Raw genomic sequence first — 18166 nt, 5'->3', positions numbered from 1 at the left:
GATTTAATTCTGTGAAAAATAATACAATCTAAGTAATGATCTCATATTATTACATTTTGTGGTCAGTTATGAACTTCTGCTATTTTGTGAAAAGGATAAACTGTTTAATCCATACAAATATCAATATTTTCTATTTCTAAATCTTGAGTTTTTCGATTGATAGAAGAAAGGAAATTTATTTACTTTGAAAAACAGCCATATTGCTAGTCCTAAATGAACTGTGATTCCTAAATGAACTGTGATTTTTTTTAAATTGTAAATAAAGTTTTTTTTTTTTTAAAAAATTGAAATAAATTAATTATTCAGTTTTTGTTTTCTCGGTACTACTTTCAGTTAACCTAAAATGCCTTTGGTACAAAAGAATAAACTAATTTAACTGAAATGCAGATTGGTAGTATGCTAAGTAAATTTGTTTTTCCAGGAATGACATCCTACACTTAACTAATTGCAGTTGCTGCTTCTGTTGAGACAAGTCAGGAGGGCACTGATCATGGTACATTTAACAAGGCACTTCTTTTACTTTCCTCTTAAATTAAGTGAATTAAATAATTATACTAATGTAAGTTTGCCAGATACTAGTAATTGTCATAAGAAGACATTATAATCCTATATGCTAGATTTCCTAAATAAAATTTCTGTTTTAATACTCGTATTAATGAGCATATGTTGCACATTATTAGTTCAGGTGACCCTAATTTCTTAACCATCTAAAAAAAACTAATTGTTTTTAGATTTATTATAACCCAACGCTGCCTAAAATCTGAAAATATTCCATCTCAAACTTGCTGAGGTCATGTATAAGTCAATGGCAGATGTCCATTTTACATTTGGAAGATATCAAGATTTGCACTGGGTTTTGTACAATAATCTGAAAAAGTTGTGGAGTTTTCAAGTGTTACATCTGCAAAATATGTATATTTTAAATGTTTTCACGATTTTATCAAGTCTTTTCTGTAATAAAAGTACCTGTGCGGCTGGGTCACCCGCCACACCATCGGCGAGGATGCCCGCTGCATGGTCTTTAAGGCTCCGGCGCCATGTTGTTCTAGGGCGCGCGCGCCTCTTAAGGGTGCAGACACGCTGCGTGTTTGCGCCAGCTCGTTTTGGCGCACGTTTTGGCGCAAAAATTGTATGCTATTTAAGGGCCATTCTTTGTACAGCCCTTTGCCCATGATAGAACTTAGTTCTTGTGGTTTCCTGAGCCTTGTGCGTCTGTTTTGTATTCTGATTGGATTATCCATGTTTGACCCAGCCTGCTTCCTGACAATCCGACAATCTGTATCCTGACTTTTGCTTGCCTATGACAACTCTTCTGCTTAACCCCTTGATTGATCACCCGGTTTGATCCTTTGCCTGTTTGACGATTCTGATATCCGCCTGCCTCGACCCAGCCTGTCTGACCATCCTTCTGCCTAATCCTTTTGTACCGTGACCTTTGGCCCAAAAGACTCTGCTAACCGCCGTGCCCCTTTGCCAGCCAGAACATCTCGCCTTGTACCTCTCGTTACGTCCAGGTGGCACCCAAGTAAGCTGAGGGCTCCTCCCGAAGCCCAAAGGTGGTCACACTACTGGTGAAGCCGAGCCAAGACCAGGGTACTTGGCACTTGTTCTGGTATTGGGTGCCGGTCGTGACATTTATCCACACCAAATTTTTCGAGTTATTTTATTGATAAATAAGTTAAAATTGTGGATGGGAGTTTGGTCAAATTTGTTTTACTAAAATAATGAGAAATTTTGGAGTTTTAATAAATAACCACCTTAATTTCACAACCATATAGTATACATCCAATTACTTGGGTTATGGGTGGCTAATAGTGAGCCTTGTTTGAAGCTTGTCAGAAGTTAGTGATCTATAACTTCCAGATATAATGTGGCTAACATGATGGCTGTGAACAACACTGCCAATCTCTGAATTCTGTGTCTGTCTTTTGAGATGGGGGCGTGCATTTAAATAGGCTATTTCTTGGAATAAGTATTGTGAAATTTCATATTAGTGTTTACTTTTTGTACTGCCATTTTGTTTCACTCCCTGTGATTTTGCATCAGTTTCAAGATTTTATGCATTTGAAGAAAAATTTGCAACTACTCTTTAAGTACAGCATAACAAGCTAAATGTTAAGCTAGGGCTTGGATTCTAGGAAGAGGACAGAGGTTCATAGTTCGGTCACCAGAGAATCATTACGATTGCCTTTTACAGAAATACATTATACATCAGAAGCCAATCAGGAAAGCAAGTTATCAAATAAACAAATGCAGAAAAAAAATTCAGAATTTATTCTTAGGTGGGATTCTATTACAGGGGAGTTATATGCTATAGTTGTCAATGGATGTTTATGTGAATGTTAATTAAAAATCTGTTTTGTAGGTCCATTGGAGAAGATGTGAATATTATGATGGTCAGTTTCACAACCTTGTGTATGTAACTTCCTGGCTTGCTAGTTTGCCTAAAATAAGTTGTCTTCTGGAGGAAATATGACATATTTTATTGTTCCATCTGTATTGCAGAAAATCTGCTTTTACACACCATCTATGAACACTCCACAGCTATGTTAAGTTTAAGATAGTGTCTTCAAATAAGTTCAAGTTTTTCCTCCCAGGTGGTAGTATTACATCTGTGTATTGAAGATTATCTAAAGTATGTTTAGCCTGGGTAAGGCTTTGCCTAAAACCATGACATTACAGTACAGGGAGGACTTATTTATATTATTTCAAGGACATGATGGTTACTTAACTTTATGCTAAGAAATCAATGTCAAACATATGCTATGTATATGAACACTGAAGCATGACTGGAGGCATGGGATTAGACAGATGTTGGGATATAGTCCAAGATATACAGTAACATACTGTATTTCTTAGATAAACATGAGTGAATGTAAATTTAATTGTGACATTACTAGCCTTAAACATATAAATAGTTTAGACCCACTTACGTGAAGCATTAGAAATTATAATTTGAGGTGAAGATATTTTCTAGGTTAACAAGATGAACGTCCAGGCTTATTTGGATATTTTAAACTCTTTGCCTTTAGAAAATATGAGGGATAAGAGTGCATATGCCTGAAACTACTCCAAAAACAAGTGTGAACTAAGAGAGTTTGAAATCCGGAACATAGACAGTGCCGATTCTGATTCCAGATGCTGCCCCCCTCCTCTCTCGCTCCGCGCTTAAAAATTTGCGTTGGAGCAGGTCTAAGGGGGCAGTATCGTTAGTGCATTAAGCGCAATGCCACTCTCTGCACTAGCGGTGCTAAAACCCGGAAGTTGGCTCTTAAACTTACAAGAGGCGGCTTTTTGCCGCCCCTTGTAACTGGTCACTCGCTGCGGCCTGAGGCAAGGGTCTCACCTTGCCTCATGGCAGAAGCGGCCCTCACCATAGATACAGTGGCGGAACTACCAGGGTAGCAGCGGGAGCGAGCGGGCCAGGCGCCCCGGCAACCCACGTGTCACTAAAATTCGGGCCGAAAATCTCGTACGGAGGGGGGGGCGGGGGGCCCGGCTGCGCGTCACGCACCAGGGCCCGCCCCCCTCTAGTTACGTTTCTGCATAGATAGACCGATTGCCGGCACAGGACTGGTTCTGGGTACTAAACACACACAGTGGGCAAATTCACTAAGATGCGAAGTTGCGCCAGGCGCAACTTCGCCGCACTTCGCCCCACTTCGCCGCACTTCGCCAGGCGTAGTTTCGCCAGCGCTCCGCAAATTCACTAAAATCCGAAGTTGCGCTCAGGGGTAGCGTAAGGTTGCGAAGTTGCGCTAGGGTTGATTCGCTATGTAAAGCGAAGTTACGCTAGCGAAGGCTAATTTGCATACGGCGCCAAATTCAAATTTCAATGGAGGAATAAAAATTTTATTTTGCCCTACACATGTGCCCACTGTCTAGGTAAGTTGCCATGAGTCAGGAAATGTAGGGGGGAAGGAGGGGAGCCCCCAAAAAAATTCCGATCTTTTTCAGCCTATCACCCATAATGTAGAAAACACGCCAGCGTTTTTTGGGACTTAGAAAAAATTTTGACTTTTTTGGAAACAATCCCTATCTACTCTATTGCGCTTCGCCAGGTCTGAGGTGGCGAAGGAAGTCTAGGTAGCGTTCAGTACACTGCGCAAGTTAGTGAATTTGCGTAGTTACGTCGCTAGCGAAAATTCGCCTGGCGTAAGGGTGTGAAGTAACACTAGCGAAACTACGCCAGCGTTCATTAGTGAATTTGCGCAGTAACGAAAATGCCAAGCGCTAGCGAATTAACGCTAGCGTTCGGCGCTTCGGCGCTTAGTGATTTTGCCCCACAGAGTGGGACAGAGAGTGAAACATACGGACAGATAAGAAACTTATATGTGTAACTTTGTATGCAGGGATATGTTGAACTATAACTAAATACTGCACTTAGAAAAGTGAAAATGACAGGCCATATAGGCAGGCCATATAGGGGTCTTCATTTTGGGGCCCTAAACTGTATGCCACGTGCTTAGGTAAATCATTGGGTATCAAACTGTTCAGACTCCAAGCTTTCATATTTGGGGTGGATTATCTTGATACTTAATAGTATGTGGAAAATATGATGCTGCAGGGTGGATGTTTTGAGGTGATTTTTGGAAATGTCTCCAAAATCGCCAAATTTAAGAAAGGTTTGCGGCTTGGTGTTTTGGAGTAGAAAGACATGCATACCCAATTTGGATTCAGGGGAATATGTACTTTCTGAAAATATATAGTTTTCAGGGGTGAACATACTTTTTTCTACCTTTGCCCCCATCAAAATGATGTAAATGTGTTAATTTTGCAGTACCTGAAATGACAGATCATATGGGGGGTCTTCATTTTGGGCCCCTATATGCCACATTCTTAGGTACACCTATACATATTAGGCATCAAACTGTTCAGTAGACCCCAGGATTTATCTTGATACCTAGTATGTGAGAAAGATGCTGCATGGTGGAAAATTTGAGGTGATTTTTTTAAATGTCACCAAAATCGCCAAATTTAGGAAAGGTTTGCAGCTTGGTGCTTATTTACACAGGGATTAACAGCAAAGAAAAGCAGTAACATCTCTCCCAGGTTCACTGCCCGCACTGCGAGAACACGGGGGGCACAGAGGGGACTTGTAAGGGTCAACAGAATGAGAGCAAAAAACTCAAAAACAAATTTGAATTGAATTCAAATCGAGTTTTCCTCCAGAAAAAAACCCCTGCTTTTGCACATCAAATTTTTTTGACATGGAACATTTTTTGAAATACAACTGGAGTCTATGGGGTGTCATTTTCCAACCGACACTTGACAAGTCAATGGCTCATCATTACTATTAGCATCTTCAAATTGTTCAAGGGACTTCTGCCATTGACTTCTACATAAACTCGGCAGGTTTTAGGTGGAGAATAGTTGAATTAGAACTGTTTCCAGGGTTGAGGTGTGATAATTTCAAATTTGTAAATTTTGACTAAGATTTCTTTTTTCTAAAATTCAAATTTACCATTCAAACCTTAGTAAATCTGCCCCTAAGTCTACTAGAAAATCATTTAAACATTAATTAAACCCAATAGGCTGGTTTGGCTTCCAATAAGAATTAATTATATATGTTTGGATTATGTAGAAAGTACTGTTTTATTATTACAGGTATAGGATCCATTATCTGGAAGCTCGTTATCCAGAAATAATGAGAGATAAACGAGGAACGGCCTGTAATATTCTGCTTGTCTTGGATATTTATTCATTAGATGATTGCGTCGCTTCTACTAACAACCTGTGTAAATAAGCAGTGACAGTGATCTGCAGAAAGCTCATGCTTGAATTGCTGCAGCATTTTGCACCTGTGTACTGGAACCGCCTGTGTACTCCTCTGTGAACAAAGGCCAGCGCCAAGCCTGCTGCTGCCCAGGCACAGGAAAGCATGGTGTTGCGAGAGCAAGAAAACATTAGGCTGGTCTCCCTATCCAAAACTGACGCAGCCTCTCTCTCCTAAACCCACAGTAGAACGGAAAGTGGGAGCTAAAGGATCCAGCAGCGTTCAATGGATCGTTGCTCTGTCACCTTTTCTGAAGAGAAGCGGAGTTTTGGTTATTTCTTAATAAAGACTGCGATTTTAAAGTATAATTTGTCTTGTTCTTTTTTGTTGTTGTATACTAACAAATTTTTTTTAAATTTTTTTTATGTTTATGGTCCTCTAAATGAGAAGAATCTTGAGGTTTATTTTAGATAAGCTGTCTAATTCTGGACAGTGTCATTCTGTGGCTACTAAAGCAAATACAGTTCTGTCTTGCATAAAAAAGGCATTAACTCAGGATATAAAAACATAATTATGCCTCTTTATAGGTCCCTGGTAAGGCCTCATCTGGAGTATACAGTTCAATTTTGGACTCCAGTCCTTAAGAGGGATATAAATGAGCTGGAGAGAGTGCAGAGACGTGCAACTAAACTGGTTAGAGGGCTGAGGGTAGACTGTAAAGGTTGGGGTTGTTTTCTCTGGAAAAAAGGCGCTTGCAAGGGGACATGATTACACTTTACAAGTACATTAGAGGACATTATAGACAAATAGCAGGGGACCTTTTTACCCATAAAGTGGATCACCGTACCAGAGGCCACTCCTTTAGACTAGAAGAAAAGAACTTTCATTTGAAGCAACGTAGAGGGTTCTTTACAGTCAGGACAGTGAGGTTATGGAATGCACTGCCGGGTGATGCTGTGATGGCTGATTCTGTTAATGCCTTTAAGAATGGCTTGGATGATTTCTTGGACAGACATAATATCAAAGGCTATTGTGATACTAAACTCTATAGTTAGTATAGATATGGGTATATAACACATGTGAAAGTATGGAGGGGTGTGTGTGTGTATGGATGCTGGGTTTTTATTTGGTTTTCTTTTGGTGAAACAAAAGAGTGCCAGTTTATTTGTTCTAGACAAATGACCACAGGTTTTCTTACAGATGATGAGGTATATTTGATATATTAGAAGGCTGAAACAGGCAAAGGATGATACAGCTGAGGAATGTGACTCCCATAGGCATTGTAGTACTATGGACCATCACCAGGCAGAAATACCTTTAAGTGGTCCGGGAAAAAAAAATTTCTAAGTCCAAAAAAACGATGGCGTCTTAGTTTTTTCAGGTTGATAGGCTGCAAAAGTCCGTAAATTTATTTATGGGTACCCGGGCTCCCCGTACATTTCCTAACATATGGCATAAACTATACACTAGGCACATGTGTAGGGTATTATAACAACTCTATTTCATTTTATTAAGGTTTCCCTGGGCTTGTGTAGTGTAATATATTTGCTGCAACATATACAGTACATCCATTTAACTTTAACTTCCCGCCGTAATGCAAATTAGCCAACGCTAGCGCAACATCACTTCGCTTGCACAGTAACGCTAGCGCAACTTCACCAGCGTTTGGCGCCCTGGAAGCAACTTCGGATTTTAGTGAATTAGTGTTGTCCTGATGATTCCATGCCTGGCGATGTGAGCGAAGCTGTCACTGGCGAATTTATGGAGGTTAGTGAATTTGCCCCATGGGCTTATGCCCAGCAACTAGGGAAAAGGAGGACGGGTAGGATAGGGGCATTTTAACCCTATGGGTCCCTACAAACACTTGCTTACAATTGTAATTTATATTACTGTTATATCTATTATAATGAAGTAGCTCACAAAAAGTTTAAAAAGATATTGTCATCAGAAAACAAAAGTGTTCATTACACGGTACTTGAAATGCCCCTTGTTTCAAATCATACTTTGGCAGCAAGGCACAAACATATGCAAATATTAAACACACACTAGACTAAACAGCCATTTTGTACAAATGATTAATTTATGTATTAATTACACATTGGACATAGCTATTGCTAATAGCTATTGGTTTCAAAATCTCTCTCTACAGGTATGGAAACTTAAATGGCCCTTTATGAAATGTTATATTTGTGTTTCTGAAGAAAGACCGCATGGTGGATGGACATTCTCATATTTTTGTGATTTCTCAGATGGAAAGTTTGTTTTGCATTATTGATTTCAGCAATGATATCCCTTAATCATAATCATAGAGGTTCACTGATCTTATCATGTATTTTCTTACCTATTGGGAGTGTGAACTCCTACCATTGTCTTAAAGTCTACAGCATTTTAAAAGTGCAATGCACACAGTGTAATAAAACATTAAAAAAGACACCATAAAAAACATTACAAAAAACAGTTGCAGTCTCCAGTTTATGGTTAAAAATAATTACATTTCTATACAGTTCAAATGCCATGTTATTGTTCTAATAAAGAAAAGCTCTTTGTTACTTTGTCTGCAAATACTGTAGTTTCTTTCAAAAATGTCACACCCCTTGCTAAAAGCAGATTGCAGCGATATTTCACTAGCTAAACATGGAATTCTGTGTCAGTCTGATTACACCTTTTTATCAGTAGCTCTTTTAGCTTCTTGATGCTCTCTAATTTCCCACTTCAGCTAATTTAGTAGTAAAATCATGGAGGTTTCGCAAGTTTAGCTGCTGAAGTGTTGCATGAATGCTCTTTTAAACTCAATTCAATGAAATTATAATCTTAAAAAAAAAATGAAATAATTAAGCAGTAATGAATGGTTGGCAGTATACATATACAGTTGCCTACAAAAAAATTAATCTTTCTTTCAGTACAATTTTGTTCATTCTGTTTGATTGCATAGAAAGATTAAATTTTTTCTACGGATCATTAAATTCATTTTAATTGTAAAATGTAAAAAAAAAATGATTGATCTTAAACCCGCTGCTTAGATAGATATTTTCTTGCATGCAATTTTAATAATGGTGGTTCAGCAGAGAAATCTGCTTCAAGTTATTGACTCCAACATTATATATATTTGCAAAGAGGAGCACTTCCACTTACTTGAGCGCTGGTAAGTGACCTAACCACCAGGATCTTATTAAGTGGAATTGAAATAGCCAAATTGCTGCATAGAAAATTTATATTTTACATGTCATGTACATATAACTCAAAGCATTGCTAATTCTCTGTAACATGATATCCATGTTTTTAACTCCTCCTGTATTTGTTTATAAACTTAAGTTAGCAATGCCTTAATATCCATTTTTATTTAATGTTAAATATTATCAGTATAATATTCTGCTTGTATAATGCTTTCAAAATTAGTTTTGCAAATATGTTCAATATTTAAAAAAATCATCATTAAAATGTCCGTTAATATGTATCTAATGCAGGTTGAAAGAGATGCACTAAAAAGACTAAAAATTTAAATTTTGTATAACTTCTATTATTACAGTGTTTTTAAAGGACATCAACATATTCTACAAGCTATAAATGCATTGGGGTCAATGCAGTTTGACAATTAAAACAATTACAATTGAACCCTTGTGACACCATCTGACTTGTCGGATGCATTTTCTCGATCTGACACTATCCTACAAGAGTTTAGCCATAAGAGGCAAGATTGTGCAGAATTCCAGGTAGGCACAAGCACTAGGTGAATTCTTTTGGCACATATGACTTGCACCAATTATTAGGAATGCACCCTCAAAAACTGTCCCCCTCTCATCACTGTGGCCCTACCACAGTTGGTCTTCTTCCTCTTGCTCTATTACCTGCACTGGGAACTGAGCAGGATGGAGATTCAAACACCTGTCAAAATCTCCAGCTCAATCCCCAGTATAGATGTGGCTAGTGGGCAGCATGCCATCCCCAGATTTATGCTGCCCTAGACTTGCCCACAAAGTTGGGCCTGGCTAAATCTGCTATAAACTAATTTAATGCACTACCAGTTTTAGACTGGGAAAAAACTCGGTGGGCCCCAAAGGCCCGGGCCTAGGGTGGCAAAAAAAGCCCCCACAGTGCTCCGGTGAATGAAAGTTTGTGCATTGTGCAGCTGGCGCTAGGTCCATACGGCCTCGGGGCGCCACTACCCGAAATTCAGCCCTGTGGCCGATCACTGCTTTCTCCTGCTCTGATCATAAAGAGAAGAGGAATACACTGATGGGGGTAAAGAGGGCAGAGGGAGGTTGCTGCTGGGACAGGGTTCCATGGAGGGTGGTGGAGGGGGATGTGAGCCCCAATGCTGCAGCCCAGGTGGACCCTGACCCCCCCAAGTCTGACATTGTGCACTACATAATTTTTGAGCTCTTTCAGGAATCCTTACAAGCTGTCCAATGCATCATATTTAGGATAATCCCAAGGTACATTGTGAAGAAAGTACTGAATATGTTTTCATTATGGAAAGGAAATGTTGGACATGTTTACTAGAATGACTAAATCCCCCACCATAAGAATCCAACATTTTTATATCAGGATTTGTTTGACTCAAATTTTTCTGGTCTTAAAGAGGATAAAAACCAAATTTTTAGAGGAAAAAATATATTTTTTTAAACATAAAAAATATTTAAAAATGTTTATACTTTAAAGCTCCTATAGAATTATAGAAATCCAAAAATACTCTAGCTAAAACCTGTCCAAAGTCATGTAAAAGTCAATGGTAGATTTGTTAATGGTCCCTTTAACAAATGGAACATGTTTATTGCCTACATGATTTTCAAAATTTTCAGGCTGTTTGACGCTGGTTTTCATTTGATAATTTTATAAATTTGATTTTTTTTTGTTCAATAATGCAAATAATTTGAGTTTTTTGGGCTACAATTTGAAAAACTTGCACGATTTTGTCCATACTTTTCCCACACTTTTCCATCCAAATTGTTAGTAAATTAAGCCAGATCATGAATGGGAGTTTGATTGAATTTTTATTATTAAAATTATGGGAAAAACTGAGTTTTCATAAATAGCCCCATTGGTCACCTCTATAAAATTTGACAGCAACCTGGGATGCTGGGAATAGACTGAAGATCCTTAGTTACTGTTATTAACCATATATTTATCAGTTGTAGATGATTGGTTATTCATAAGGAAACACAAATCTCCATTGGAATAGACTGTGACCAATGATTATACACTTGAGCTTAACAAGGGGTATACTTTTTCTTCTGCACAAATAAATATTGCTTGTGGCTAAACCTCTCCAAATGTTGAATATTAATAAAATGCATTGTGGTTCTTAAGTCACAGGTAACATTGTGTAATTTTTATAAGAAATAGAATTTTATTTCGGATAAGAAAGATGTTATGCAGTTAACTAAAAAGCAAAATCAAAGGAACACATCTTAAGGTGAATATTCTTCATTAAAAAGTACCACTAAAAATGCTTTGGAATACTAAAAGAAGAATGTGCAGTTAATTATCTCTTGCCATTTCCCTAGCCTCTATAATTACTTTATCATTTTATTAATAAAAATAAAAAAGCAGAAAATTGAATTATACTGATATTGCAGCAGGAACAATTTTCTCTTGACGTATGCAGAAGTATTTGCCATTTCCTTGTGTTAAACAAACACAGTTCGACAGGAAAAAATAAGTATAGAGGGATCTTATAAATATATTGAAATACTCTTCCAGTTTAGACATAATTGATATATTTTAATGAATACTTACTGTTGTTGTCTTTATTCGCCCACCTGGCTGCATACAGGTCCAACCTGATTTATTGAGTAACAATTCACAGCCTTCCCCTTCTAAGCATGGAAGCATTTCACACCACTGTTTTGTTTTTATGATACGTGCTGTAGAAACAATAAAGAAGGGAACAGATTTTATAACTATTTGCCATTGTTGCAAAGCATACTGCATATATATATAGCACAATTCCTTAGTTGTGTGTGTATATAATATATATATATATATATATATATATATATATATATATATATATATATATATATAGTATGGCATAAGGGAAGCATAATTTAGAGGACAATCTCTCCTTGTCTTACTCATTGCTCCTTACTGTGCAAAATAGGTGAGGTGGGGGTTAGAAAGATAGTGTAAACAATTGATTCATCTATAAAAGTTCCTTACCTGACCTCATTTCACTGGCAGATAGAGATAACCTTCCTATGCACACTCATATATTAACCAAACTTTCCATTCAATAACTGAAAGGTATTATGATTGTTGGGTCAATTTTTATCCAATTGAGTTGGGTCAATTTTTATCCAAAGAAAAAGAAATGTAACTTTATGCTTGCTGGATGTAGCCGACAATCAACGAGTACCATTTTTTTGTATCAATGCTTACATAGAAACGTAGTGCTATATAGACATTTATAGAGGTACGATAGATAGAGGAGTATGTAGGCTCTGAAAATCTTCTTGGAGATTACTGACCAGGATCTTAGTATGTAGCTGCTTGGCTTTACATACCATAGATGTCAATGCACAACGATTCAAATTTGGCCAAAAACGGATCTATTCGATAGTAACTGGACCTATTCGACCCAAAAAAAACTTCAACTTAATTTTGGGTTGGTCTTTTTGAATAGAATTCTGAAGTTTTTTCCATTCGAAATTCGACCCTTGATAAATCTGCCCCAAACTATTGGAGCCTTTTGGCTTCTATTCTTAAGACTTTTCTATTGTCATTCTTTAAAATGTACACATAAGCAAGTCCTGCATGACAATTTTCCATCTCTATAAAACTCAAAGCCATGTGCACTACTGTATGAATTGTGTTTGGAAAACAGCGGTAGAAAAGTTGCTCTGTTATGGTTTGTCTGTCTCAGTTCGCGCTGTGATCAAAAGTTAGTTATCTGCATGCATACGCCTAACGGCTGATCACAGCATGAGCTGTCAAAAAGCTGGTCTAACCACTTTGACATGTTCTGTCTTTGAAACAGCAAAGCAAAATCCACGCAGTCATAATCTTGAAAGAAAGCAAAACAGAAAGTACTTACAATAATAATACATTGAAAAACCCCATTCTCTTTACTTGAGGAAATCATGAAAGCTGTAGTACCAAGGTTACTCTAAAATGACTACCCTAAATTTGCCTAATACTCAATACTCTTTAAGCAATACTGAATCTCTATTATTTTATATAATAAAAAATCAAACAGGATGTAATAACAGATGTTAATTAAAAAATATTTGCTGTTTAAAAATATATTTCTTTTTGCGATCAGTTTTACCTTTGCTCAAATTTAATATGTCTTCTGCAGACCCAGAAACTGTTCAGAGATCATATCGATGGAAGAAAAATTGCTAATGCTACCATTGGCTCTGGTACACAATGTATGTAATAAAACATCTTACTGAGAAAGTTATTTTTGTACCAAAACAGTATGCCACCTTCAAACATGGCCTAAAGTGTGTTATGTGCAATTGAAATTTGCAAAAAGAATAGTACTTTGTGAATAGAACTTTTTACTCTTATTTTTTCCATTTAAAATTGTTTTACATTTCCCCCAAAGACCTCAAATAACTCAAGAAAAGTTTAGGTGGTGATTTTACTTGAAGAATTCTAACATGAATAGTTAAAAAGCAAACTCTGAAAACAGAAATTTTGCTTGCTGAAAAAAGGTTACTGTTTCTATTATTTCAATCTTAGTGCTTTTACCCTGTTAATTAGACATTAGTTAGACAACAATACATGTCTTTAAATTCGTAACAAAATATTCTGGCAAAGACATTATTCCTTGGTATTTATTTTATTTAAGTCTTTTAACTGCATATAGGCTATTGAAAATACAAACGCAATAAATGGGTCTTCCAGAAGCAAATATATTATTAAATACTTCTGGTCTAGTAATTCCCACTTGCAACCCATATATTGTAGTTTTTGATAAACAGACACAGGGGTATTTACCAAAGGGGCTTTAGGAAAGTCCAATTAGGTCTCTTGTGGGTATAAATGTTTTATTAATAGGATATGGAAAATAGGTACTGTTATCATTAAACAATTTTAAAATGTAAGCTTTTCACCTTACTTCAATCAAACATCATATGCACCTGAACTCACAGGTTGAGACCTTGAGAAAGGTCTCTGCTGAGACCAAAACGTTGGTTAAATAAATTACCACTTTTTTTTCACTTTGCAAAGACCTGTGAGTGCAGTTTCAGATGATGTTATATCGTTTTTTTTTTTATTCTGGCACCCAGGCAATAAGCTTATACAAACGGAGGGCATATGACATGCTGATATACAGTATATATATATATATGTTTTGTGAACATTTACTTTAGGGGAATATATTTGTACACATACACACACATCAAATAATATGAAGTGAGTTTAAACTTTTTTATTGCAGTAATCCTTTATCCTGATGCTTTGTCGGGCTTGCGGCTGTGAGTGTCAGACCTTTCACTATGTTCTGACCCTTTGCTTTCATTTTCTTCCCTCTCCTTTTCATTCCATTGGCTTTGATAGCACACTTTCTTTATTGGAGTATTTCATTCTGTCTTTTCACACACTAAAAATCAGTATCACAGGGGTTAATGATATCTATTCATGTTTTAATCTTTTCTGTATTTGTATTGCCTCTTTTACTGCTTTAATAAGTAATCACTGAAATAAAAAAGAATAATGCCTGCTTTAAAATTGTAATATTTAATATTTAATAATTTAATAAAATCTAATTGTATAACCAAGCTTGCAACTTGTATTTTTTGCTGGTTACTGTTCACATTAGAAAAAATTGCAAGAAGAACAATAGTCCAGATGGTGCCATATTTTACTTGAGTCTTTTTACCATCTTGCTTTTTTACTTAAACTGGTGTTGTCAAAATATGTGTGCTTGGATTGCTTTGAACAATTCTTTTGCTGATCATTCATTCATAGTCACCAACTGCCAGATCCATGGTAAATCTCCCATGTGGGATGCAGCATATTTTTCGACAGCTAAAAGGGAGATAAACCTTGTCCCACAGCCATAAATTTGAACAGCCTTATCCATCTAGTAACATACAGTGATTAAAATACACAAACCCTTCCTTCAATCTCATTTGCTATATCTGAGCAAGGAATAAAGGAGACATGGTGCCTTATTTATCCGCAATCAGTGACAGGCCAGATTATTAAGTATCACTGTATTAGAAATTATCTATTTTTAAAGAATATAATTAAAAATATAGTCTCCCCTTAGATATAGGGTGGATTGCCGCTGCTGCACATCCTTCCGAGGATTTGATGAAAACCAATGACTATTGTGTTTGTTTTAAATAAAATTAAGATGTAAAAAAGTTTTGCAAAAATTACTTTTTAGTCACTGTGAACATACAGAGCTTCTGTTTTTAATGATGTGTATATGCTCTTGTTTATTGTCCTGTCACACTGGTATGAGAAAGCAGTATTCTTTTTATATATTTTCTTTTTAGATATTGTAAAAACTACTGAATTGGATTAAACCTTACTTTAGTACACATATAACAACAGTCACGTTTCACATAAATTTTGCAAAGCACAGCAACACCGCACTGCAATATGCTACAGAAAATAGTTTCCATAAATTCATGTTTACTGAATATCGACTTGTTCAGGCTGCCTCAGTACCCCACAGCGTTGAACACTGTCTACACAAAGGAATATTGCTATGAGCATGCAAATGAGCACATGAAGTGCTTGCTGATTTCTTTGTAGGGACCTCCTAATGGCCATATCCTGTTGCACTGCACAGCTTGTACAATGTAGCCTGAAAAAGATATTTCAAAGGCAATCACATATGCTAGGAAGGCGATTTTGCCTTCGGGCCCCATCAGTATACTATACTTTATGGTTTGAACGTGAAAGTCAAAATAGTCAATTATTACCACAGGCTCACTATACTTAGATACATTCCTGAATCAAACAGAAATTACTGGATTACCTTTTTTAATTCTCTTTAGACTTTTTAACAAGGAAACTCAGTTTTACTTTCTGTTCTCTGTCTTTTGATAAACCAGCAAAATAACTACTCAAGCATGTTCAATACTAATGAACTTACACAGATTGCTAATATTTGCTGGTCTGCCATATGCAAAATAAGGTCTTTAAATACAGTATTAACCTAATGTCTTACAATTAAAAACCAGAGTCAGCCTCTTTATAGTGAGCTATACTAAAGAATATAACAACATTGTCATGCTTATTCTATCTAATAATTACTAGTTTGTACCCAGACTAAAATTCTGTCAAAGGTAAGGGACTACCTCATTTGTGGTAGTAGGTAGGGGTGGTTATCTGAATTGTGGAGTTTTGAACACCTATACTCTTTGTATGGTTCCAATGTTTTGGGTTTTTTTTAATAAATAATATGAAGCCTTCCACCTAAAAAAAGGAAATTATTATGCAAAAGTTTAAGCTTTTTTAAGTTTTCATTTATTGATCAAAAATTTTTATTGATTTTTATTTATATAACCAACAAGGAAATTGCAAACATTCGACCAGAGGTAATACAGTGAAAATATGTATATGTAATCATAATATTAATTGTCACATAATCCAGTTACTTGGTACTGTACATATGCTAATGTAGGTCATAAGCTCATACACACATTAAAAAGGGAGGGAAGGAAAGAGAGAGTAAAAGGTAAAAAACACAAAACCAAAAATATTAATACCTACATTATCATAAACATTAAAGCTACACTGAGTATAATATAACATTCTGTTCAACAAAGAGTATGTGAGAACCTATAATTGATTCCAGACCTCCAAGAATTATCCCTTATGGGTCTAACAGACAAACCCATATTTGTGGGAAGGTTGCAAAGGCCCGACCTAGGGTGGCCACATCTACTCCCTAACTGCTACCTATACTGGGGGGAGTTGGGAAGTTTTGACAGTTCTTTAAATCTCCAGCTCGCAAAGTCCCAGTTCTGATGGAGTAAAAGTGTGAGGGGAGGCAGGGGAGTAGGCAGACACGGGATAGCCTAGGGGCACTACAAATACAAATCCAGCACTGCTTACAGATATTTGATGCAGATCAACTCAGGTTACCACCCCTCTGGTAAGGATCTGCACATTTATTTCCTCACTGAACAAGTACATCTTCAATTGCTTTCTTGCTTAAATAATATAGCTTGCTTCAGATGTGACACTAATACAGAGAGCTTAAGTGTACAGTAGCTACAAGTTGCCATTAATCAATCAGCACCAGGGGCATAACTACAGAGGAAGCAGACCCTGCGGCTTCAGGGGGGTATAGTGGCCTCATTCATATACAATTTCAATAAATATTGGTACAAAAGGTCAACCTCTATACATTTTGGGGGCCTGAAAAATAAGAATAAATTGCTGTTGGGCCCAGTAATATCTAGTTACGCCACTAATCATTGTTTGCTGTTTGTGGAATGCTGGTGTGCGCTGATGGGTGTAGTTCACGAATATCTGTAGGGTTACAGGTTTCCGAATTGAAGTGGTGACCTGGATCATGTCAGACAAGTTCAAAAGGAGCCATACTCTCAGGGCTTAAACATTAAATTATATTTATTGAGGTGAGACTGACGTTTCGGCTATATGTATTAATGATGGGTGAATCTGTCCTGTATCGCTTCACAGAAAAATTAGCGAAATGGCGAAAAATTTGCAAAACAAATTGAAGTCAATGGGCGCCAGAATAACATTGATGCACGACAAATTTTATACGTGCAACAATTTTTACGTGAGACAATTTCTTGTGTCGCGGCTAATTTTTTTTTGTGGATGGGGAAACTCGGAGATTCGCTGTGAATCCATGCCTGGTGAATAGAAGTAAAGATCCATCACTTTTTTTTTGTCTGTAAACTGCTCCTGATAAAGATCCCTGTGGGGTATCGAAACATTGAGGCTAAATAAACTTTTTTGTTTATTATATATATATATATATATATATATATATATATATATATATATATATATATATATATATATATATATATATAATATATAATCTATGATTGGCTGTGATTGCCATTTATATTCTTTACACATTATAAATAAAGAATGTAAACACTGAAGTGATGGATCTTTACTTCTGACATATATCCAATAATGCAAACTCTTTTTTTTCTCCAAAGATCCCATCACTGCATGCAGATATACTCATTTTTACTTGATTCCTGTATATAGTGGACTTAAAAGTTTATTTATTGATTGTCAAGATCTTCAGGGAAACTCATTTATTCAATAAAAGAAGCAAGAAATAAAGTGTATAGTGCTCACAGTGGTGGCTGATGTTGAAGGAAACAGGGAACTGCAGTAAAATTAATAAATAACTATAATTATTAATTTAACACATTTTCTTGATAACACAGATGAAGTTTCTAAAAACATTTTTTTCCATGGAATGTATCAAACGTTGTTCTGTGAAAAAAACATTATCAACAATATGAAATATTATGAAATGTCCAAGTG

The 18166-nt window shown here is 36.4% G+C and overlaps 1 protein-coding gene across 3 annotated transcripts in view; it reads right to left on the bottom strand.

The window, feature by feature from the left end:
* The window catches only part of LOC108712355 (chemokine-like protein TAFA-5), a 262287-nt gene that overhangs the window by 44151 nt on the left and 199970 nt on the right, over positions 1–18166 (bottom strand). For all 3 annotated transcript variants that reach the window (XM_041588507.1, XM_041588508.1, XM_041588509.1), the window contains exon 3: positions 11453–11580. In XM_041588507.1, the coding sequence (XP_041444441.1) occupies positions 11453–11580 (128 nt within the window). The remainder of the gene's footprint in view (positions 1–11452; positions 11581–18166) is intronic.

Source organism: Xenopus laevis, chromosome 3S (assembly GCF_017654675.1).
Source record: "Xenopus laevis strain J_2021 chromosome 3S, Xenopus_laevis_v10.1, whole genome shotgun sequence".
NCBI lineage: Eukaryota > Metazoa > Chordata > Amphibia > Anura > Pipidae > Xenopus > Xenopus laevis.
This window is presented reverse-complemented; position numbering and strand designations above follow the sequence as displayed.